Source organism: Myotis brandtii, unplaced genomic scaffold, assembly GCF_000412655.1.
Source record: "Myotis brandtii unplaced genomic scaffold, ASM41265v1 scaffold244, whole genome shotgun sequence".
NCBI classification, from domain to species: Eukaryota; Metazoa; Chordata; class Mammalia; order Chiroptera; family Vespertilionidae; genus Myotis; species Myotis brandtii.
The window spans coordinates 1145172-1167561 of record NW_005359225.1 but is presented as its reverse complement, the minus strand read 5'-3'; the positions used below and the strand labels follow the sequence as shown (position 1 = coordinate 1167561).

Here is a 22390-nt window from a genome sequence, read left to right as displayed (position 1 = left end):
AAATAACTCCCATCTCAGAGGGTGCTGTGGTTGGGATGATATAGTGGGAGCTCCAGGCAGGGGTCTGTCCCACAGCAGGCAGCGGGTCACGTGGAATAAATGAGCCCAAAGCCTCCCAGGACAGAGGAAACCAGCCCCGCCCCTGGCAAGGGTACAACCAGGATCCAGGTGGGCCTTCCTCTCCAGAGAACGTGTTCGCAGCTGATAGCAGGTTGGGGAGAGGTGAGGGCCCTGGTGTGTGGCGGTCGATTCACATTCAGTGTGTCAGCTTTGGAGCCAGAGCTCCCTCCTGGAGCCCAAGTTCTGCCCTGGGGGTCTGAGCTCGGGCATCTGAGAGCAGAGCTGCCTCAGTCCTTCTCAGAGGGCACAAGAGTACGGAGACCCTTGGCCGGATGCAGACACACGACATACAGCCCACACATGGACAAAGCATGCACTTGGATACACACCACACATGCAGGCACACACTGTGCGCACAGACACCAATATGAGGAGATCCACCGCTGCTCCCGGACCGGTGCCCAGACATACTGGACACATACACAGCTGGAGCAGAACACGTGCAGACACACCAAGGCCCACAGATGCACAAGAGCATATACACGACTCACACGGACACATAAATAAATGCACATATGCACAGACGGACAGCATGCACACAGACATGCACAGATATGCACAGGTACACTGCCGCTTGTCGCTCAGGGCACTTTGAGCTCTGATAGCCACATGGCCCTCACAAATATATATACCACGCAGGTCGTCACACATATATGCACCGTAAGTCACGGCTGCAGCACACTCCTCAGTTGGGAGCATGCATTCACAGCTGTTGCTGCCTTCAGCGTAACAGCAGCACGGGAGGCCGGCAGGGCAGGTCTGGTCCTTGCTGTGAAGTGAGGAGCTGAGGTCTTAGGGAGGCCCACTGATGGCTCCTGGCAGGATAGCTGGGTCCTGGTTTGAATTCTGGTCTCCCGTGCCTGCCCACCAGGCTGGGCCTCCACTTACCCAAAGTGTGCTATGGACCCTCACGCCCAGAGGGGCCTCACAGTCACCCAGAGCAGCTGCTCCTTTTACTGATGGAGAGACCGAAGCCCTGAGAGAAAATCGACAAGCCTGAAGCGCGCCACACAGAGGGCAGTGGAGGAACCGGGGTCATGCTTCTGTTCCCCACCCCATGGCTGCAGCCCACGCACAGACACGGCTGTGTGCGTGTCCCGCAGACCGCAGGTGCAGACCCTCCCTCTCAGCGCTCCCGCAGGCTCGCTCGGGACCAGACTCCGTGGTGTTTCCTCTGCGTTACTTCTCACGGTGGCATGGAAGCTAAGGGGGACTGGCCTCGTTTTGCACTTGAGAAAACTGAGGCATAAAAAGGTTAGGTCCCGCCCTAGCCAATTTGCTCAATGGTTAGAGCATTGGCCCATGGATTGTAGGGTCATGGGTTCGATTCCTGTCAAGGGCACGTGCCTGGGTTGCAGGCTCCATCCCTGCCCCCTTCATGCAGTCAGAGGCACAGGCAGGAGACAACCAGTCAGTGTGTCTCTCTCATGAAGATTAACAACAGCACAGTTGTGCAGGTAGGGACTGGCAGTGGCATCTCCCAAAACCAAATCCAGCACTTCCACACAGCAGCTCAGGGCTCCAAACACATCGCCCATATCCCTTTCACATTGCCTTTCTCTTACACACACACACACACACACACACACACACACACACACACACAGCCTGGTCTCTGAGCACAGCCTGTGGGCAGAACATTTTCCCAACAACTCCCAAGGGGTCTTTTGAAGAAGGACCAGTTTGTTTAGGGCTGAACCTGTCCCCTGGCCCTCTGCCCTCTCCCCCCGCCAGGGAAATGAATTCCACATGTTCCTGGTCTGCCTGCGGGTTTTGGTGAACTCTCTTTGATGTCGGAAGCCATTTTAATGAGTTAGCTGTGGGTTTGTTTGTTTTCTCTGTAAGACAGAAGTCTCATTTTCCTAAGAATTAAGGCATTATCGCTCCCCATTCCTCCCCAGCACAGTGCTCACAGATGACCAAAGCCTGGACTCCTGGCACAGTGCTCACAGATGACCTAAGGATTAGACCGGCTTGGGGAAGACAGGCAGGGAAGGAGGCAGCATTTTTTGAGCATTTGCTGTGGGCCGAGACCTGCGTTAGGAACAAGGCTCGTGTGGGCCCTGTCAACTCCCATTTGAGAGATGACAAAGCAAAGGCCCGGAGAAGAGATGCAATGTGAGGAGGTGGCCCTGCTGAACCTGGAGCCCTCACCTGCCTGGCTCCAGTCCCTGGCACCTGTCCTGCTTCCGCTCATGCCACCGGGGAAATGACCTCCTCTCTGTGCGCCTGGGCACCGTGGCTGTGCGTGGGGCAGCGTTCCTGGTGTGAGGGATAATGGGCTCTGTGATAACGAGCTCTCAGACTCAAACCATTTGTCGAGAACAAAGCACTGCCCGAAAGGAAGGGAATATTTCTATTTTTATTGCTTTTGTGTCAAGAGGCCAGTTTGCCCGTAGGATTCACACTGGAACACATCAATTAATATCGCTCTAGGGCACTTACTAATGAGCACCCAGTTGGCTGCTAGGGGGCTCAGCAAGGGAATTCTTTGAGGGGAGTGGAGCAGAGAGAGGGGTTGGGGGTGTCTAGGCTGGTGCAGGCCCCTCTCCCACGCTGTCCCTCTCCTCAGGGCCCGGCCTAGGCCTTCCCTGAGCTCGAAGGTCCAGCAGAGCACTGGCGGACTTTGGCAAAGGCCGCCCTGATTTCTTGGTTTATGAGGTCCTTCCAGGGATCCCTAGGGAAAGAGGAGAAACAAGAATAAGGAAAGCCCACTCAGAACAACAGTGAGGGAGTAAGAGCCCTTTCCCTCCCTTGGGGTCTCCTGGTCCCTGCACTGGCCCGGCCGTGGCTCCCCAGTGCCCTCCCCATTGGACCTTTCGGGGACCAAGGCTCAGAGGGGCAGTGCTGCTGGCTCATCTGCACGTGTGGCTTCAGTCCAGAGGCCTCCCAGGAGACGGGGAGCCAGCCCCAGCTCTGTCCCTTACTTAGGGACCTGACCTTGGGAGGCCAGAGGGTGAGGGGCTCTGTGACTCTCTGGGTATTTTTCGAGTCCAGATAGGGACACAGGACCCCCACTCCACACACTCATTTTCTCATTCACTTCCTGCAGGTGCCTACAGGAGGGTAGAGCGGGGTTATTGCCTTTGCACAGAGAAGCGAGCAAGGCTCCGAGTGACTCACAGCAACCTGACAGGGGATGCTTTTGAGCCTGGTTAGCAGGAGCGGAGGGGAGAGAAGGGGCCACTGTATGGACCGTTTCTGTGACACATAATGGCAGGCATGGGCCCTGCTGCCTGGGGCGTGGCTACACCAAGACATGGAGGGGCCTTTCGCCCCTTCCCCTAATCCCATCAATCTCCTAAACACCCCCAAATAGAAGAAGGAATAACGTATGCAGATATGACAAATACAGAATGTGAACATAAAAGCACCTTTAGGAAATTTGACTTTTAAAAAATCAAGCTATAGTATGCAGTTCAAGAACAATTTGGTAACTGCCTTCTAAATGCAACTCTTAAGACAAGTTCCCATCCAACTGGCATCCTAGCCCTTCCTGCAGATTCCGTCTGTGCGGCTGTCTGTGATCTCATCTCCAAGCCGGCTGATGGGCATGCGGTGGTGTTTCTATGTGTGTATGTGCCCGATGCCCACGATGAGTGTCGTGTGTACGCACATGTGTGTGCACTTGTGTGTGCGCATGCGTGCACAGTCTCCTGTGTGTGCTGGGTGTGAGCCCGTGGGCCTAGGTTGGTGCGGCGTTCTCCCCTGCCTGCCGGGAGGCCTGGGGGAATGATCTCTACTCTCCTCCCTCCCTGAGCCCAGGAGATGGAAACGTTTCTGGCACTTTCTAAAGTTTCTGTCCGGGATGGAAAAGTCATCAGCTGAGGGAGCTCAGGATGACAAGTGGCTGCCAGATCTGCAAGTTCCAACTCCTGGTCAGGGTGGCTCGGGGAGGGCTGGGAGCTGGCTGCCCAGCCTGCGTGTCCAGGGGAAAGGCCGGAGCTCTAGAGCTGGGCGCCGGGCACTGGGGCCTGTGCCGGCACATGGGGGCAGGGTCTGCGGGCTGGTCCATGCAGGGGAAAGTTCCATGAACATGTCAACAGGAAATACCAGGGAGTGCCGAGTGCTATGGGATGCAATGCGGGGGGATGGGGGAGAGGGCGACAGCAGGGCTCTGTTTGCCCTGTGTGACGAGAGCTGTCTCACGTGGGAGGCAGCGTCAGATCCGAGACCTGCAGGATAGGAAGGGACCAGGCCAGGGCGTTCCTGGGACAGGGACAGTGAGAGCAAGGCCCTGGGGTGGGAAGAGCTCAGGGCTGTTTAAGGAACAGTGAGGAGGCTCCGAGCAGGTGGCTTGGCAGCAGAAGGTGGCAGGTGAGATGAGGCCAAGCGGAGGGGGACACAGGCTGCAGGGAGTGGAGCTTCCTAGGTTTGAGCCTCAGAGGAGTAGGAGGCCTCTGGGGGTTAAACAGGGAACCTTTATATTGATCGTATTTGTTTTCTCTGTAAAAGATCACTCTGGGGGAGACGGGTGGAGGGGCCAGTGGATGAGGGGAAATGGCGAGGAGCCCTGCAGCGGCCAGAAGAGAGGCGTGGAGGTGGGGAGCTGGCAGGTTGGGGGTGTGATGGAGGCAGAGCTGTGGGATTGCTGAGGACTCCGGACAGCGGGACGTCGCCCGGCTTTCTGAGGGAGGATGGCAAGGCCGAACAGGAGAAGAGAATCCTGGAGGAGGCCCAGCTGGTCAGGTGGCTGTGCACACATGCACACACACAAGTGCCAGGTGGACCTCCGAGGTCTGAGATGCCATGAGGGCTCTGGAAGGAATCAACCAGGGGCAGTGAGCTGCCTGGTCCTGGAGCCCAGAGGGGCGCTGGGCCCGAGGCCACGAGGGCGATCCCCATCCTCCCCTATCCTCGGATCTGGAGGGACAGACAGCCCCAGGGAAGACCCTGTGCATCCGGGCATTTCAGGGCTGGGCAGAGGTGAGGAGCCCGGGAGGATGAGTTGCAGAGGTCAGAGCACAGCGGAGTGCGGAGGAGGCCGGAGTCCGTTTCTAGGAAGCGGGAGGGGAAGGGAAAATGTCAGTGAGAACTAAAACTGCCCACAGACCTAGTGACATGGGTGCAGGTGACCTTCACAGAGCGTTCCGGCGGGTGGGGGTGGAAGTCAGACTGCGGGGGCTGGGCGGGGAGTGGGAGGTGAGGAAGTGAGGCATCAGCAGACAGGCCTTCTGAGAAGTGCAGCTCCGAGTGGAGGCGAGAAGTGGGGTGGGAACGGAGGCCTGTGAGGTCAGAGGACGGCTTGCCCTTCGAGGGGCAGAGAGGTGAGTGGGACTCGAGGACCTAGAGCAGTGGTTCTCAACCTTCCTAAAGCCGAGACCCTTTAATACAGCTCCTCATGTTGTGGTGACCCCCAATTTCATTGTTACAAATTGAACATAATTAAAGCATAGTGATTAATCACAAAAACAACATGTAATTATATATGTGTTTTCCGATGGTCTTAGGCGACCTCTGTGAAAGGGTCGTTCGACCCCCAAAGGGGTCGCGCCCCACAGGTTGAGAACCGCTGCCCTAGAGGGTAGGGAAAGGGCACACAGGGCCACACCGCGCTCCGGGGGTGGGCGAGCCAAGGCTGCTGTGGCACATGGAAAGGCACAGCGAGGACAGGGACCTGCCCAGGCCGCACAAACAGTCCAGTCCCGGAGCCATCCTCACACCACGCTGCCGCCCCAGCAAGCCGCCCCCACAGAGACGTCCTGCAGGCTGAAGGCCCCGGGCGTGGAGGCCTCTCTGTGAGCATAAGCCGGCTCTGCACCCAGGAGGCTGGCGTGCCCTTATAAAGTGGGCACATCTGTGCTCTGTACACCTGGCAGCTTCTGCATATGTCAGCGTGTGCCCATCCACGCCCTGCCCCCTCCCTGCCTCGCTGGACCCCACTGGGGAGGGCACTGGGAGTTGGATGGGGTCAGTTCCTGTCCTCTGGTTCCTGGGGGTCCAGAGGCCTGGGGGCGCCCTGACGGCAGGGTGGAAAGGAAGTGGCTGCTGCAGCCGGCTCCCTGCCAGTCACCCCGTCCACATCCATCCGCCCGCTTGAAGGACACACAGCCTGGGGTGCTGAGTGCTGGCCTCTCCCGGGAAGCCCAGGTGTGTCCCACACATTCCTCCCCTTTGAGCGATGGAGGGGCCGCCTGGAAGGGCGGAGGAGCCAGCGGGAAGTGCTGACAACAAAAAAACTGGTCGGGGAGCTGTGATGTGGTCATGCTGGGGGACCTGGCAGGCTCTGCCCATCCCCAGGCTCAGCCTCCCCACTGGTGGGATGACTGTGGGCCCCCAGGGGACCTTCTTGTTTATAGGAAACTGTAATTCTCAGCAATTGGCAGCCCCTGTGACCTTGCCCTCCAGTCTCCGCAGAAATCATCTGAATGGTGACAAGTGCCCAGCGCACTGCCTGTGCCCAGCTCAGAACGGGGAGATTCTCCATGCCCAGCGACCAGAGAAAGGTTGAGCTAGTCGTGGTGCCCCCACAGGCGGCCGTCCGGAGGCTGTCACCACGAGTGTGTTTGTAAAGTGCTCTGACCCACACAGAGGACCTGGGGGCGTGAGCTGAGAGCACAGATCCGAGTGAGGAGTCACCGAGGCAGCGTGATCTCCTCCTCCACGAGCGCCTCAGATACAGGCAGCAGGACTGTGCCTACCTGCTAGCAGTGCTGTCTCTCAGGAGTGGGGAGATGGCGATGATGTAATCGTTAAAGAATTGTGTATTTTCCAAGTTTTACACACGACACGGGTAAGACCTCGATGATCAGAAAAGTAACAAATACCAAAGTTCGCACACAAAAAGGCCAAGCTTCTGGGGAAATTCCTCTTACTCACTCAGGTTTGATGTCCAGAGGTGTGGGGAGGGGTCTGGGGAAGCCTGCCTTCCCCGTCAGCCAATAGGTCTCCTCCACGCCCTTGCCCTGGAAGAGACAGGAAAGAAGGCTGAGCCACCTCCTCAAGCAGAGAGCAAGGCAGAGAGAGGCACCCCTCCCAGCAGCCTGGGGGCGGGCAGCCTGGAGCCTGGAGGCAGACTGTCTGGGTCCAAATCCTGGCTCTTTCACTTGCTAGCTGTGTGACGTTGGCCGACTTACTTCACCTCTCTGTGCCTCGGTTGCCCTAATACCTCACAAGGTTGCTGTGTGGATGAAATGAGTTAATATTTATCTGTCAGAAAAATAAATGATAAATCGTGAATTCTATGACTCAGCAGATCTGGAATGCTAAGATGCCAGGCTTCTATGACCTGGGATTCTCCCCCAACTACTGAAGGACCTGGTGGCCTCCCCTGGGACAGGGAATGCCACTGCCTGGAGGTTAGGAGGGGGCATGAGGGGCACTGGGGTCAGGGCTGGTCTAGAGGTTCCATACCCCACCCTGGCAGAGAAGGATATTGCCCCCTGGAGCCCCCAGGCCAGCCTGAAGAACTGAGGGTGGCTTGCTGCCCGCCATATTCCCTCTCGGCGTCCCCTTCCATCATCAGTGCCTCTATTCCTCCGGACACCCAGTGCCCATTCCGCCAAACAAGACACACCTGCCCTGACTTACTCCAGCTGACTCTCCCATCATCACCTCAGCCTCCAGGGCAAAGGATTCCACGTTGTCAGCCCTCTCAGGCTGTGTGACCATGGACAAGTCACTGCCCCTCTCTGAGCTGCACCCTCCTACTCTAACATTCCACAGCATAATGCAGCGAATCCCCTGGAGCACCCAGTTTCTGAGGCCTGGTCGCAGCCCTGGGGGTTTAAATGCCTAGGCTGCTCTAGTCTCCCCACCAGGCCTGACTCTAGCCAAGGAATTGGGGAAAAGAGGAGGTGGGTAGGAAGAAAAATCATTCATAGGAATGCTGTACCATTTCATGAACATTACATTATAAAAGAATGCAGAGGTTATAGAGTTGTCTCTGCCTTTGAGGTGCTCATGGGCAAGTACAACACAATATCACACCCATAACAGCAGAGAGCTGGTCTTTAGACTGGTGAGTGAACAGACAAGGCCTGATAGTGACTACTGGGGAAAGGAAGAAGAGCGTTCCTGGATTAGGGCGGGCTTCAGTGAGAGGTGATGTCTATGTTAGGGTTCTGAGGGATGAGTAGGAGCCCAACAGTGCTATGGAGAAAGCACTGGCTTTGAGCCACCAGACCTGGCATCCAAGCTATGAGACTTTGGACAAGTCCCTTTGGCTCTCTCATTTAATTTCCTCAACTACAAATGGGGACAGTGACCCCCCCCCTTTCATTATTGCTGTGAGTAATAATATGTAAATGTATGCTGTGCACCAGCATGCCCCCCAGGTAGATCATCTATAGAAGTAACTTCTTTGCTCTAGTCCTTCTCATGAGGAGACAAATGAGGGGGTGGCTCAAGCAAGAAATGTTTCCTTAGAATTTGGGGAGTGGAGAGAACATGTGAAGGTGATCAGCCCCGTCCCAACACCAGGCAGGCATTTCCTTCAGCCACATCCATCAGATGAGACTCCCACCTGCTGCCCACAGAAACTGGACCTTTGGGAACTATTCTCACCAATTCATGGAAATAGTTTCTTACCTTCAGCTCAGTCTGGCCTCTGATGTCAATTTTGTAGCCCTCGTCCAGGCTGAGCAGTGTCTGGACAGTGCTTCTGCTGACATGAATTCTGTATGCTGAGAAGAAAGGTAGGAATCCATGTCACCACCTGGTGGCAGCATACCTAGTGTTTGATGAAATCATTGAGTGCCTGTTCTAGCCTGTAATACCCACAATTCTGATTCCTGCGATACCCTTTGCCTGGCTCTTTTGTCCCTTTAGTGCAGGGGTGGGCAAGTGCCTGTTCTAGCCTGTAATACCCACAATTCTGATTCCTGCGATACCCTTTGCCTGGCTCTTTTGTCCCTTAGTGGGTAGTTGGTCCCTACAATAGAGGCCTCGAAGCAAAGCACATTACATAGATTGAATGTTAAGAGGAACCCAAGATGAAGTCAGAACCTCTAAGAACATAATTTCCACATGTAGGGAAGTCGATGAAGCTGAGGCAGAGCATATGAGCAGTTTTTCTCTTTCAAAACCAGGCCTCCGCAGTAGGGCCGCCACGTCTGGTTATGCGGGATGGGCACTGTGACCGTGCGGAGCACATAGGCTGCATGGCCGGAAGCAGAGGCCAGGGCTGCTCTAACCAAACCGCAGAGTGGCCCCTGCTGCCAGGAGGAACCTAAAGTGGCATTTTAACAATTAGAAGGGTCTCCTCACTGTAAAAGTGGGGAAACCAAGACCCAGAGGAAGAGCATTTTGCTCAAGGACCCTAAGCAAACCAGTTGCAGTCGGGGCTAGGGCCTCGGTTTCCTACCTCTTGAGTCATTGTTTTATCTGCTAATTTTCTCATGAGTCGTCACAAAAACCTCGTGGAAAGTTAAAAGAACCAGTGACATACGTCACTCCTTACAGCTGCTTTACAAACAATGAGGGTGCGCTGCCACCACCTGGTGATTTGGTTACTAAGCATGTTTCAAACAGCCAGGCTGCAATGGTCATTGAGACAGAGCCCTTGCCTGGCAGGATAGAAATAGGGGACACTCACGCAGCCCCGTGGACTCCATCCGAGATGCAGTGTTAACGGTGTCCCCGAAGAGGCAGTACCGCGGCATGGTGAGACCCACGACCCCCGCCACGCAGGGCCCTGAAACCCAAATGCATTCAGTGAGCTCCAGCAGGTCCTGGACCAGAGAAGTCCCTACGACAGTCTTTCCCTTCCCTGCCTCGACTGTCGTCCCCACCCCACATTCTGGGCTCCAGCTGGGGGAGGGCGGGTAAGGATGACGCTATCTGGAGAGGAGATGACATCTGTGTCAAGCTCTGGGATGGGATAGGGGGACACAGATCAATCGAAGCCAGACTCTGCTCTCAGGGAGCTCCCAGCTCAGTGTGGGGCGATGTAGGAACTGTGGTCAATGCTGTGAAAAGGAAGCACCAGGACTGTGCCAACCCAGAGGGGGAACTCTGACCCAGGCCGGAGGACTTCCTAGAGGAGGTGGTGCATGAGCTGTCTTGACGGATGAGGGATGAGAGAATGAGTCAGCAGGGAACAGCAGGTGCCAAGGAGGAAGGAATGGGGGCATGAGAAGGAGGTGTCAGAGGCTCTGAGGTCTCTCCCAGACCCATCCCAGCAAACATTTAGTTGTTTGCATGACCACAGAAGGTCTCTGTCCTGCCTTTTCCATCAGACTATCAGCTCCTCAGCATGGGACTTAGATGTTCCTGACAGATGCTGAGACAAAAAAAAATGTGTGAATCTAAACATGGATTCTGTGATTTATAACATTCTAGAACCTTAAAATAATAGAAGGGAAAAAAGAAATGTAAATTTTCTCTCTATTATAGAGTTTTAGAATCTCTGAATTCCAGAAGCACATCATTGGCGTTGTCTCGGCCAGTACCCCAGGCAGGGTTGGGAGACTGTCTGGCCCATCACCCCCACGGCCCCCAGCGCATACCTGAGTGCAGGCCAGCCCTGATGCAAATGGGCACGTCGGGCGCATGCCTCATCCGGAAGTCGCCCACGGAGCTGAGGATGTCCAGGGCCATGTTGGCAATCTCAGCCGCGTGTCTGCTCCCGTTGCGCCGGGGTAGCCCCGATGCTACCATGTAGGCGTCCCCGATGGTCTCTACCTAGAAGTCACAGCCTTCACACTGCAGCCCGAGAACCCGCTCTCCCTGGTCTGCCCACATCCCACACCAGGCCGCCTCTCGGGAGCCCATGACGACCCCTCTGGTCTGTGGCCCTTAGGGCCATCTCTGCCTGCCTCTCCCTCCAGACACGCTAGCACCACTTGGGTCTGCATGTTTCAGATCGCCTTTGTCTGAATGGCAGGACACCAGGCCTGTCCCGTCTCCTCTGACTCCAGGCCATGAGCTCCTTGGTGGCAGAGCGGGGTGCCCCTCTGCACAATGCCACAGTGGCAGATCAGGGCTTGGTCTGGAGAAGAGCACGTGTACATTGAATATTATCCTATTTTCCAAACCCCATTGGCCTTCCTACATGTACTGAAAAGGATGTCGATTTTGGAATTGGATAGATGTGGGTTCAAACCCTGGTTCTGCTATTCACCTTGGGCAGACCCCTTCACCTCTGTGAGCCTGTTTCCTCTCGTGTGGAATGCACAATAAAGATAAAGTATTTAAAGAGTCAGGCTCATCAAGGATGCTCAATAAATGGAGACTTCAGTCTCCATCAGCAGCAGCAGCAGCATTTCCTTGGCTAATGAGTTTGGAGAAGATAGAGTCACAGAATCTCAGAATTGGGAGGGATTTTAAGATTACCTATTCTTTTGAGGAGTGAGGATCTGCCTGCTGTGTGGCATTTCCCTTTGGTCCTGCCCTGCACCTGGTTAGCTCATGTGCCTGGGCCGAGTCCTGCCTCCCATAGGCAGCCCGGGAGACCTGCTGCTTGATGAGCCCCGCCACCAGCCCTCCAGGTGTGCAGCTGCGACTCAGGGACAGTGCACCTGCTCTGGGGACCAGCATGGCCTCAGATGGGTGACCCAAGGCCCTGACTGGGGAAGAGGAACAGTAGAAAGCCCCATGTTGGCCACACATCCAGACCACATTCTCCAAACCGCTAAAGCTGACCTCTAGCCCTCCACCTGCCTGTGGCTGACTGGAAGGGAGAGTGTGGTGAAATCAGCAATCACCCTACAGCCCCAGCGGCAGAAAGATGACCAGGCACAGGCTCGCTCTCTAGGAACTCAGACTCATAAAGACCATCCCGCAAAGACTTAGTTGGAGCTTAGGTCATGGCTGCAAGGGAGGGCCATGAGCACATAGTGGTGGTCCTTTTAAAGATGGCAGAACACAGCTGGGGGAGAGATGAGAGCAAAGGTTTCCATATGAACAAACAGATGCAAATTCTAACTCCACCCCTGGCTTGCTGAGTGACCTTGGGCGAGTCACTTGCCTCTCGGAGCCTGTGTTCTCATCTGTACAGGAGGGAGAATGGCCCGTCCCTCTTAGGAGCACTGCAAGGGTCAAACGAGAGGCCCTGTGACAATCCCTAGGCAGGGCCGCCCTCCGTAGATGCTTAACCAGTGCCGGTGCCGCTGTTCCCAGGCTGTGCTTTCAGGGAGAGGCCTCAGGGGCTGCACCTCCCGCGCTACAGGCTTCATTGTGCTGGTGAATGAATGACATAACTTAGTCCGCAGAACAACTGTAAGCCGTAGACACTTTCATGTCTGTTTATAAATGGGAGCTTGAGGCTCAGAGGGGTGAAGTGATTTGTCCAGGGTCACTCGGCAGGCTGTATGGCTGGGGCCAGACTCACCCCCTGGGGCAGCCCACGTGGGCTCTGCTCTGGAGTTCCGTCCATAAAAGTGCTCACTCAGCGCGTGTGGGGAGGGAATCACAGACCCCCATGGAACCAGGAAACGATTGCCTGGCTGCCTCCCAACTCAGACCGGATTAAAGAGCCGTAACCAGATCCTGCTGGGGGGCGAGGGGAAACCAAGGCAGATGGCGTGAGTGATGAGAGACGGGCTCGTACATCGTGAGGAACGGGCCTCCTGGTCCCCCACATCTGGAGGGGTGTGCGGGCCTTGTTTTATGTCATTTCACTCTGCCAGAAAGATGCAGACCTCTTGGCCAGAGTTCAGAGTAGATCAGAAGGCATGATTCAGAGCTGGGAGGGACACATGTGTGAGAAGAGATTAGCAGGGGAGGAAGAGACAGGCCAGGGGTGACTCAGGGCAGATCAAAGCTGCAGGGCTCAGCAAGGCCAGACAGATGAGATGAGGAATCTTTCCCTGGGGCCGTGGGGCCAGGGCGGCTCTGGAGGCAAGAGGGGAATTCAGCCAACACAGGAGATGACACCTCAGAATCACCACTGGGGCCAGAGCGTGGGGTCCTGAACAGGGAACAGGAGGGAAGCTGCATCCTCGGAATGTCCATGGCTCAGGTCTCTGCATCCAGGTTGGGCAGTGTGGTGCAGTGGACAGAGCCAGATGGTGGTGGTGGTGGACATTGCAGATTCCTGTCTGGCTCTGCCACCTACCAGCTGTGTGACCTCGGGCAAGTCACTTCTCCTCCGGGCCTCCATGAGCAACTCATCCAGCTAACACATATTTCCTGAGGGCCTGGCATGTGCTGGGCATTGCCAGGCACTGGGGACAGAGGGGTTTAGGTTGGAACCATGAAGTGTGGCTGTTGTATAAGGGTAGTTATGAGAGCGTCACACAGGAGCTCCTAACCATGTCTGAATGACAAGGAAGCTAACCCGAGACCAGGATGACCAGAGGGAGCCAGGCAAAGAGGAGGGAGAGCAGCGTTCCGGGGCGAGGGAACAGCATGTGCAAAGGCCTAGTGCCGTGGTCGGCAAACTGCGGCTCTCGAGCCACATGCAGCTCCTTGGCCCCTTGAGTGTGGCTCTTCCTAAGCCTTAGGAGTACCCTAATTAAGTTAATAACAATGTACCTACCTATATAGCTTAAGTTTAAAAAATTTGGCTCTCAAAAGAAATTTCAATCATTGTACTGTTGATATTTGGCTCTGTTGACTAATGAGTTTGCCGACCACTGGCCTAGTGGCTAGAGACAGCAAAGCATGCGTGAGGAATATAGAGGGCTGTGGAGGTGGAGTGACCAGAGATGCAGCCGGGAAGGTGGGCAGATCAGCTCCCGGAGGACCTTGTGGGCCACCAGGAACCTGTGGCTTTAGCCTGAGGACATCCATATCACGGGGATGGGAGCCCCACTAAAAGGGGGTTTGGGGACTAGAATACCCAGGTTCAAATTTCAGCATCATATGCCACTGGGAATATGTAACTAGACAAGCCATTTAATCATCTCATTTTCCTCATTTATAAAATAGGAAAATGAGTACCAGTACCTACCTCACAGATTATGATGATGGTTAAATGGATTAATGCATATAAAGTACTTAGAATAGTGTCCCGTATACAGCGAGCACTCAATAAGTGCTGGTCATTGTTGTCTGGGATACTGTACATAATGCTGTCAGCAGACTGCCTGGCACCCCAAGCACTTAGTTCTCTCCCCTGAAGCTTCCTGTCCAAGCAGCCTTTCCACTCTGGCTTCAGCCCCAAGGCCTTCCTGCCCCTTCGCTGTGTCCTTGGAGAGCTGTGGCTGGAAGGGGGCTGGGGAGTCACAATCGAAAGCTAGGGCCAGTGGAGCTTGAGTATGGCCCTTTCCTGGAACCTCCCTCCCCACCTCCTCTGCCGTGTCTGAAGCTGACCCATGACCCCCAGCAACTGGATCAGAATAAAGGGCAGGGTTGAGGTAGGAAAGTCCCCAGAGCAGGCCCAGAGGGGCAGGACGCTCTCTCCAGTTTACAGAGCACTTCTACAGGGCGGTAGGATCCAACCATTATCTGGGAATCCCTGCCCTCCTCCCACGCCCCTTTCTGGGACTGGAGTCATTATTTCTGTTTTACAGATAAAGAGCAGGGGCCCAGAGAGGGGAAGCCATTTGCCCAAAGCCACATGAAGCTGGGGGCCAGGCTGGGATTTGAAGCCAGGATCAAGGGGTGCACAGATCATGAAGGGTCTTGACAGGTCTGCTAAGGCCCCCACTGCCCTCCCCAGGGCCCCCACCCATCCACTTACTCCCACCACAGACCCCCTTCATATCCAGCCATCACAACCCAGTCAGCATCCTTCACGCTCACCAGGCCCACTCTCTCAAGCCTCAAGCTGTAGTACACATTCCCCCCTTGCTGACGGGGAGCCACCACACCCAGAGTGAGCAAAGGTAGGAAGGCAGCACTTCCTCCGGGAAGCCTGTCTTGCTCTTTATTCTGCATGTCTACCCCTGGCTGGCTGGAAGCCTTCTCAGCCTTCACTGCCTCCCTGATCATCACTTTCGCTGTGGGTTGCCTTCCTCGTTTACCTACAGCACCAAGTGCTCCCTGAGGGCAGGCACGGGAGCTGACTCCTTGTCTGCCCTTGCCCAGCTAGCCTGCTGGAGGCTGAGAGACCATGTGGACCAGAACTGAGCTGTCCCAGACAAGGCTCCAGAGATGTGAGAGAGCCCAACCAAGATCAACAGAGCTTCCTGTCTCATCCATAGCTGACATAGATGTATGACTGAGTCTAGCTGAGTCCAGAGAACTTTCTAGCTCACCTATAGGCCTGTGAGCAACAATAAATACTTATCGTTTCACATGCCTGGATTTGGGGGTTATTTGTTATGCAGCATTAGCAACCTGATCTACTTATCGTTTCACATGCCTGGATTTGGGGGTTATTTAGCAACCTGATAAAAACACATGAAGAAATGACTGGAAGTAAATGTGTGACATCAACATAGTGGCAAAGGAAGGAGAGATGGAATGCCAGCCTCCTGGTACTCTCTCACCTTGTACACATCATGGCTGCCCAGAACGGCATCGAACAGCGTGTAGAGGTCATTGAGCAGGCCCACCACCTCCATGGGCTCACTCAGGGCTGAGATGGTGGTGAAACCCACAATGTCACTGAAGTATATGGTAACGTGGTCAAAGTACTCCGGCTCCACAGTCGCCCCAGTTTTCAGAGCTTCGGCCACAGACCTGGAGGGATGGAACGGATCAGAGCCACAGGGTAGAAGGATTCCCTTCCCACAGTCTGGAGGTAAGGGGTAGGGGGGATATTTTGGAGGAAATCCCGCGTTGAGGGTTAGGAGATCTGGGACAGGTCTGCTGATGCTCTGGCTGCCCTCCAGCGAATGCCTGTCCCTCTCTGGACATTACTTTTCTTGAAGTGAGACAGGGGATATTATACCCTCTCCTTGGCTCCAAAGAGAGCTAGCCGTTGAGGGTTAGGAGATCTGGGACAGGTCTGCTGATGTTCTGGCTGCCCTCCAGTGAATGCCTGTCCCTCTCTGGACATTACTTTTTCTGAAGTGAGACAGGGGACATTATACCCTCTCCTTGGCTCCCAAGAGAGTGAGGTAGCAGAAATTCCAAACCCGCGTGCCCAGCACAGTGCCTAGCACATGTAAGGGCTCTGAGAACATCTGTTGGATAAATAAACAATGAATGGATTGAATGAATTCATGGAACCCAGGTTTACTGAGCACCTACTATGTTCCAGTCCCAGGCTCAGAGCCACCGTGGCTAGAAGCACAACCGGGTCCTAAGGGGCCACTCACAGCGGGAGCATCTGAGAGAGCAGCCGTTCCGTCTTCTGCCTCTCCAGCTCCAGCTCCTCAGTCCGCGCCCGGATCAGGCCCTCCAGGTTCTGGGAATACTTCTCCAACCTCCGCAGCATGGAGTCGGCAACGCTGGTCTTCTTGCCGTGGTTGATGCTTTTGAACTGAAGATGGAATAAAATTCCCAACTCATCCACGAAGGGCAACACACTCAGCCCGCAGCTTGTTCACAGTCTGGTTCACAGGAATGAGCCAGACACAGTCCCTGCCTGGAGGAAACGGACTGGTGGGGACCAGATATGGAATAGACAGGGGGTGGCAGCTCCTCTGAGGGAAAACACAGACAGCTGGGAGGCGACTGGGTTAGTTCTGTGTGAGGTGGGCAGAAAGGACTTTGCAAAGGAGCCCAAGCTCAGCACGGCACTACCGTTAACTAACGCTGGCCCTACTGCATTGGTTCTTACAACAACCCTGCGGAAAAGGCGCTCCTTGTTCTTCTCAAAGATGGATGACGGATGGATGGATGGATGGATGGATGGATGGATACTAGATGGATGGGTGGATATGATGTATGAATGGATAAGTGGATAAATACATGGCAGATAGGTAGGTAGAAAGAATATATGTAGCTTATTTATATGCTAATCTGTTTCTACCTCTCAATTTCTCTCTATGCTCCAAAAAATTTTAAGTACTAAGAAAAATAAAGCAATGCCACAAAATAAAATAATAAATATATAAGGACACTGGGAACAAAGAAAAATAAAGTTCTTTTTAAGATAATTTTGCATTGAGATCTGTGTGCAAAATGCGCACTAGAATTTGGTCCCAAGTTTAGATATGAGCTTCCTAGCGACAAGGCAAAGAGGAAAATATGGATTGTATGATCCATAAAGTCCATGAGACAATGGGGCATTAAACTAGTTTCTCAAGAGAAACACGCCTACTGCTGGCCCTGGGCAGAGAGAAGTACCTCCCTTAGATCTCCTGTGAGGACATCCATGTGTGGTTACAAACCGTACAGTCAACAACCTCACAGCCTCTCCTGGACAGTGTTCTGCTGCGGCTGGAGAGGGGGTGGGGTGGGAAGGGGAGGCACAAAGGTCTCACCTCAGGCTTGATGGGTTGGCCCCGTGGGAGCCATTAGCCGGTGCAGGCAGGCCCACACACTCCACTGCCCCACAGGCTCGTACAGACTTGCCTCACCCCTCCTTCTGCAGTCCCCAGGGCAGGCCTGGGGGCCCCAGTGCCCCTCACATCCCCCACTCACTCCGCAGGGAGCCAGTGCTGCCACCACAGCCACCAACAGCCTCTCTACCTGGTGCCAGGAGGCCCAGTATAGGGTCAGGGTTCCCAGTTGCAGGTCTGCAGACAGACAAACCTGGGCTTGGACTCCAGGCCAGCTGTCACTCCCTCAGTTACCTTGGGAAAGTCCCCTCACCTCTCTGTGCCTCTGTTTCTCTCTGTAAAGCCCAGATAATAACAATGCTTCTTCGGAGAATGATGACGAGGATTAAATGAAGTAAGCGGAGCACAGTGTGGGGCGTGGTGCTCAGGAAGGCCTCAGAGGCTATACCTCAGGCCCCTCAGGGTTACTGTGCTGGCCTGCTGCCCCCTTTCTAGGCCCCAGGGATAGTGTGGGGTTCCCACTGGGCAAAGTGAGGTGCATTGATCAGCCATTTCTTGTGAGCACTCGGCTCCTCCCGGGAGCACTGACCTGGGTGTAGATGTGGTCCAGGCTGGGTCTGTCCTCCGGAGCCTCCTCCCAGCACTGCTCCATCAGCTGGATGCACTCGGGTGGCCCGTGGTCAGGGGACACCAGTGGCCGGCACAGGGGAGGGGGCGATGCCACCTTTCTGATGATTTCTGCAATGAACACCATGTGATGGTGGCCCCGAGGTCCCCAGGAGGGCTGTGGAGGGAGAGCAGGGTAGGCCTGGGGGAGGGGGGGAGGAAATCGGGCCTTGAAGGTGCTCCTTGGCCCCTGCTCTGGGCCCCGAGGCATGGTAGTCGGTGGACCCAGGACTCTTTCCTGGGTCCACCCTGGGTGTGGCTAGGGACAGGGTCTCAGAGAAAGGGTCTACTTCAGGGTGGGCTTTAAATTCTTGGTCTGTGAGATGGTGGACAAGGCGGTGACCTCTCTGAGCCTCCGTCTCCCCGTCTGGAAAATGAGCTTAATAAACTGCCTTCTTGAGGGGGGCGCTGAGGGACGCGATGGTAGAGGTTAGGTGCCTGGCACCCAGCTGGCTCTCCCCACCCCCAGATGCTGAATCAAGTGTTGCTGCTCTGTTGCCAGTGATGGCCACCCAGCTCTTTTTACCAGCCCTGCCTCCTGGAGACCCTCTGGTGCCAACTCCTCACAAGTGCAAAGCAAAACTGTCTGATCAGTATCTTCATCATCATCACCACCGTCACCGTCATCATTTTCCCAAGACGGCCCTGCCGTGGACCTTCCTGTCCCCCTCCATGTGATAAGGCCGCCAGGCTAAGTTGAGGTCAGATGGATCGGTGTTCTAGCTCTGGCTCTGCCTGTTGGCATCACTCGGTGCCTCGGTTTCTCCACCTGACGATGGGTGGAAAGAACCTCAGGAAGCTGCTGGGGAGCCCGGGGAGCTGAGAAATTCAAGGACACTGGAGCAAGAGGGGCTGAGCACACGTTCAGGCTTCCAGCGGAGCAAGAGGGAACGTCGACATTATCCATTTACGTTCTCTACAAGTTACATCACCTCTCTGAGCTTCAGTTTCCTCACCAGTAACAGGGGCGTAATAACGGCACAGACCTGCGAGGGCTGTTTCCGGGCAGCGCTGATTAATCTCCTCTGAGGAGACCCTCCTCTCCTGGTGGGAGGAGGGCATCCTGGGAGCCAGTGAGAAGGATCGTCTTTCTGGTTTCACTCCCCTGCCCATCTCTTCGTTGGCCTCCTTGCTGGGGGCAGTGCCTGCATCACTGTCCCATTTTACAGGCAAGGAAACTGAGGTTCCTAAGTCGCCCACAGCCACAGGGCCGCTTAAAAGTAGACTCCAGAACTGGGCCGGATCCCCTCGGGACCTGCGCGATTTCCTCCTTCCGCCCAGAGGTTCCCAGCCTGCGGCCTCAGACCCGAGGGCCTCTGAGCGAAGGGTCTGGAAGCGGGATGAGCTCACAAAGGGGTGTGAGCAGATGGAACCAATAATGCGTCGCGCGCACATGTACAACACGTTTTCAAAAGTATTCAGCTGGTGCTGTGATGGCTCAAGTACAAATCCATTTCAAAGTGTTGCTGAGTTCAGAGCAGATCTTGTCGTTGGGTATTCTCTCAGCCAGCGGATATTAAAAGTCAAATAGTAGCATGTGAGGCTCCAGCCTTTTCTGACATTGGAGTGGAGTCCTAAGGCGAACCTGCTGGGAACCCCTGGCCCCGGCCGGGCGGGGTCTCATGTTCCCGCACTGGGCAGGCCCGCTGTCCTCACCCCATGCGTCACCACGATTGACGGGCCCTGCTGCACATCCAGCTCCGTGGGGAGATGCTCCGTGGATGACACCGAGAGATTTTAGGGCAAAAGCACTGAGCGTGGGTCAGGGAACTTTTGCCCAAATCCCAGACCCACTGCTTCCCACTGAGAAGTCTCCTCTCTCAGCCTCACTTAACTATCTCTGAAAAGAGTGCACTTACCCACCTCCCAAGTGCCTTACACATACAGGATCTTAAAAAGATGCTATTTCTAACAGGGTCTGTGTCCAAGTGGGAGAATCGGGAGAGAACCTGAGAGCCTCATTAGCACAACCCTGAAACTACCCAGGCAGATTTTTACTGGGAGCCAGGCACTTTGTCTAAAGTATTTCACTGAATCCTCACAGCTACTCTGGGAGGCAGGCATGACGCTCCCATTTTACAGAGGAGGAAACTGAGGCTCGGAGTCTGAAAGGGATTTACTCCAAGTCATGAGGTGACTTGGTGTGGAGCTGGGCTTAGGTGGGTGACCCCTAACACTATATGCCTGTGCGCTTAACATTTTACTCCCTATGATCAGGAAAAGTACCCCAGGAAGTAGCAGACCCCGGTCTCACAGCCCAACCCAAGGGTGGCCATGGGGTTCCAAGCCTGGTCCCTGTGCCTAAGGCAGATGGAGCCCGGGCCGGAAGGGTCCTGCACTGGCAGCACGGCTTGGGGGCCCCATCTGGCTGGTCTTCCCTCTATCAGTGCAGATGGGGCGGGGGGTGGGGGGACAGCTGAGGAATGTTGAACAAATGGCCTGATGAACCCCCCTCCTTCCCATTCCTCCACCTCATAAATTTGGGGCCTGGAATGCTCATTATTCACTGAGCAGCGCTTTGGTGGAGAAAGGAAGTGGCCGGCCTCCTTGTGAGTCACAGATTATCCACTGGAGGGGGGTGGGGGAGGACACGGGATGGTGGGCTCGACTCCACCACTGCCCTGCACTTCGGGCTGAGATGCCAGGGTCCCTGTGGGGACAGGCCCCTGGGACTGGGTGGAGGCAGCTGGGGGACAACTGGAAGAGCACCCTGGAGTCCAGGCAGCCCTGACAGAGAACACGGGAGGAGAGGAAACATTTCTGAAGTTGGGCCCTGGCACTGGGGTCAGAGGAGAGAAAATGTCTCAGACCAGGAGACAGTGGGGAAGGTGTGGTGACTCTCCTGTACACCCCAAACTGTGGGCATAGAGATGCTCTAGAACAGTGATGGCGAACCTTTTGAGCTCGGCGTGTCAGCATTTTGAAAAACCCTAACTTAACTCTGGTATCGTGTCACATATAGAAATTTTTTGATATTTGCAACCAAATATCAAAAAATTTAGTAAAACAAAGACTTATATTTTTGATATTTATTTTATATATCTAAATGCCATTTAACAAAGAAAAATCAACCAAAAAAATGAGTGCGCGTGTCATAGGTTCGCCATCACTGCTCTAGAAGGAGCCCCGCCCCCCAGCAGAGAACCAAGCCCCCAAGACCGAGCAGCCTGGCCACATAAGACATGGGCCGCTGTGTCTGGCACATCTTAAGTTTGATTCCCGTTTTAAAGGGGAGATAGCTGAGCTCAGAGAGGGTGAGTGATTTGTGAAAGGCCACACAGTAAGGAAATGCTACAGCTGGGGAAGAACCGAGGTCAGTAATGACACAAAGTCTGTGCTGAGCAGTGGGGTGCTCCGCCTGAGCACCTGCACACTCGGCAATGACCCTGGGAGAGGCTGGAAGGGGTGGGGCTTTCACCCAGAAACCAGTGTCTTTAGCCCTGGAACCGGTCAGCTGCCATGTTGGCAGAGTTGCTGAAGGCTGCCTGGCTTAAGCCAAAGAAACCCAACGCTTGTGGTCAAACAGGCAAGTGTGTCTGTGGTTCTTTTCAGGCCCGAATTTCGTGATGTCACGGAGCTCCCTGACCACGGGGGGAGGGGGATGCTGTACCTTCCGCCGAGAGCCCCGAGGAGCCGTAGGGTGGGCCTCGAGTCAGAACCTCCTGCAGGATGATGCCGACGCTGAAGACGTCTCCTCGGAGGGTGCCCCGCCCGGGCCCCCGGGGCCCCCGCAGCAGCTCTGGAGCTGTCCACAGCAGGTCTGCAATCACAGGGCGGGGCCCCACCATGTCCCCTCGCACCACCCAAGCTGGGCTGAGCTGGGCAGCCATTTCCCACATGGGGTGTCACCGCCTTCCCCCTTCAGCCGCGGGAGGAGCTGGGTTCCTCCCCATTCGCAGTGAGGGGCCCGCGGCTCAGGGACGGCAGCCGCCAGGTCACCCGACACGGAGGCTGGAGGACTGGAGAGCTCGCCCTCTCCCCTGCCTCACAAGCACCCGATTTAAACAGAGGCCTCAGAACCAGCTGCCCACCCGTGAGCTGACCTTCCGGGGCGGGCCGCGGGCGGGGAGCCCGCCCAGCGTCCAGGAGCCCTGCGTAGCCGTGGTCAGTGACCTTCAGCACAAAGCGCTCGTCCACCACACAGTTTCGGGACTTGAGGCGACCGTGCGGGAAATGCTGATGGTGCAGATACCGCACGCCCTGGGGTGGACAGAATGGGGGTCCATTAGGCCTGTGGCGAGCGGAGGGGACCCTGGTCCTCTCAGAATTCCCACTGACCCCAGAAACCCTTCCTGCCTCCCTCGCCCTTTGCCACACTATTCAGACTCGTCTCAGACAAACTGAAGAGAGCCCGGGACTGGGAAGTCTGAGCATCTTGTCTCCCT

General features: G+C 55.4%; 1 protein-coding gene across 1 annotated transcript in view; it reads right to left on the bottom strand.

The window, feature by feature from the left end:
• Positions 1–2622: 2622 nt before the first annotated feature.
• The window catches only part of LOC102242149 (olfactory guanylyl cyclase GC-D), a 32673-nt gene continuing 12905 nt past the window's right edge, over positions 2623–22390 (bottom strand). Inside the window, exons 10-19 of the mRNA XM_014540364.1 lie at positions 22049–22205; positions 21616–21765; positions 17929–18077; positions 16212–16375; positions 15438–15630; positions 10569–10743; positions 9656–9754; positions 8650–8744; positions 6940–7025; positions 2623–2797 (exon numbers count right to left, since the gene is read on the bottom strand). Coding sequence (XP_014395850.1) covers positions 2701–2797; positions 6940–7025; positions 8650–8744; positions 9656–9754; positions 10569–10743; positions 15438–15630; positions 16212–16375; positions 17929–18077; positions 21616–21765; positions 22049–22205 — 1365 coding nt within the window. The 3' untranslated portion in view covers positions 2623–2700. The remainder of the gene's footprint in view (positions 2798–6939; positions 7026–8649; positions 8745–9655; positions 9755–10568; positions 10744–15437; positions 15631–16211; positions 16376–17928; positions 18078–21615; positions 21766–22048; positions 22206–22390) is intronic.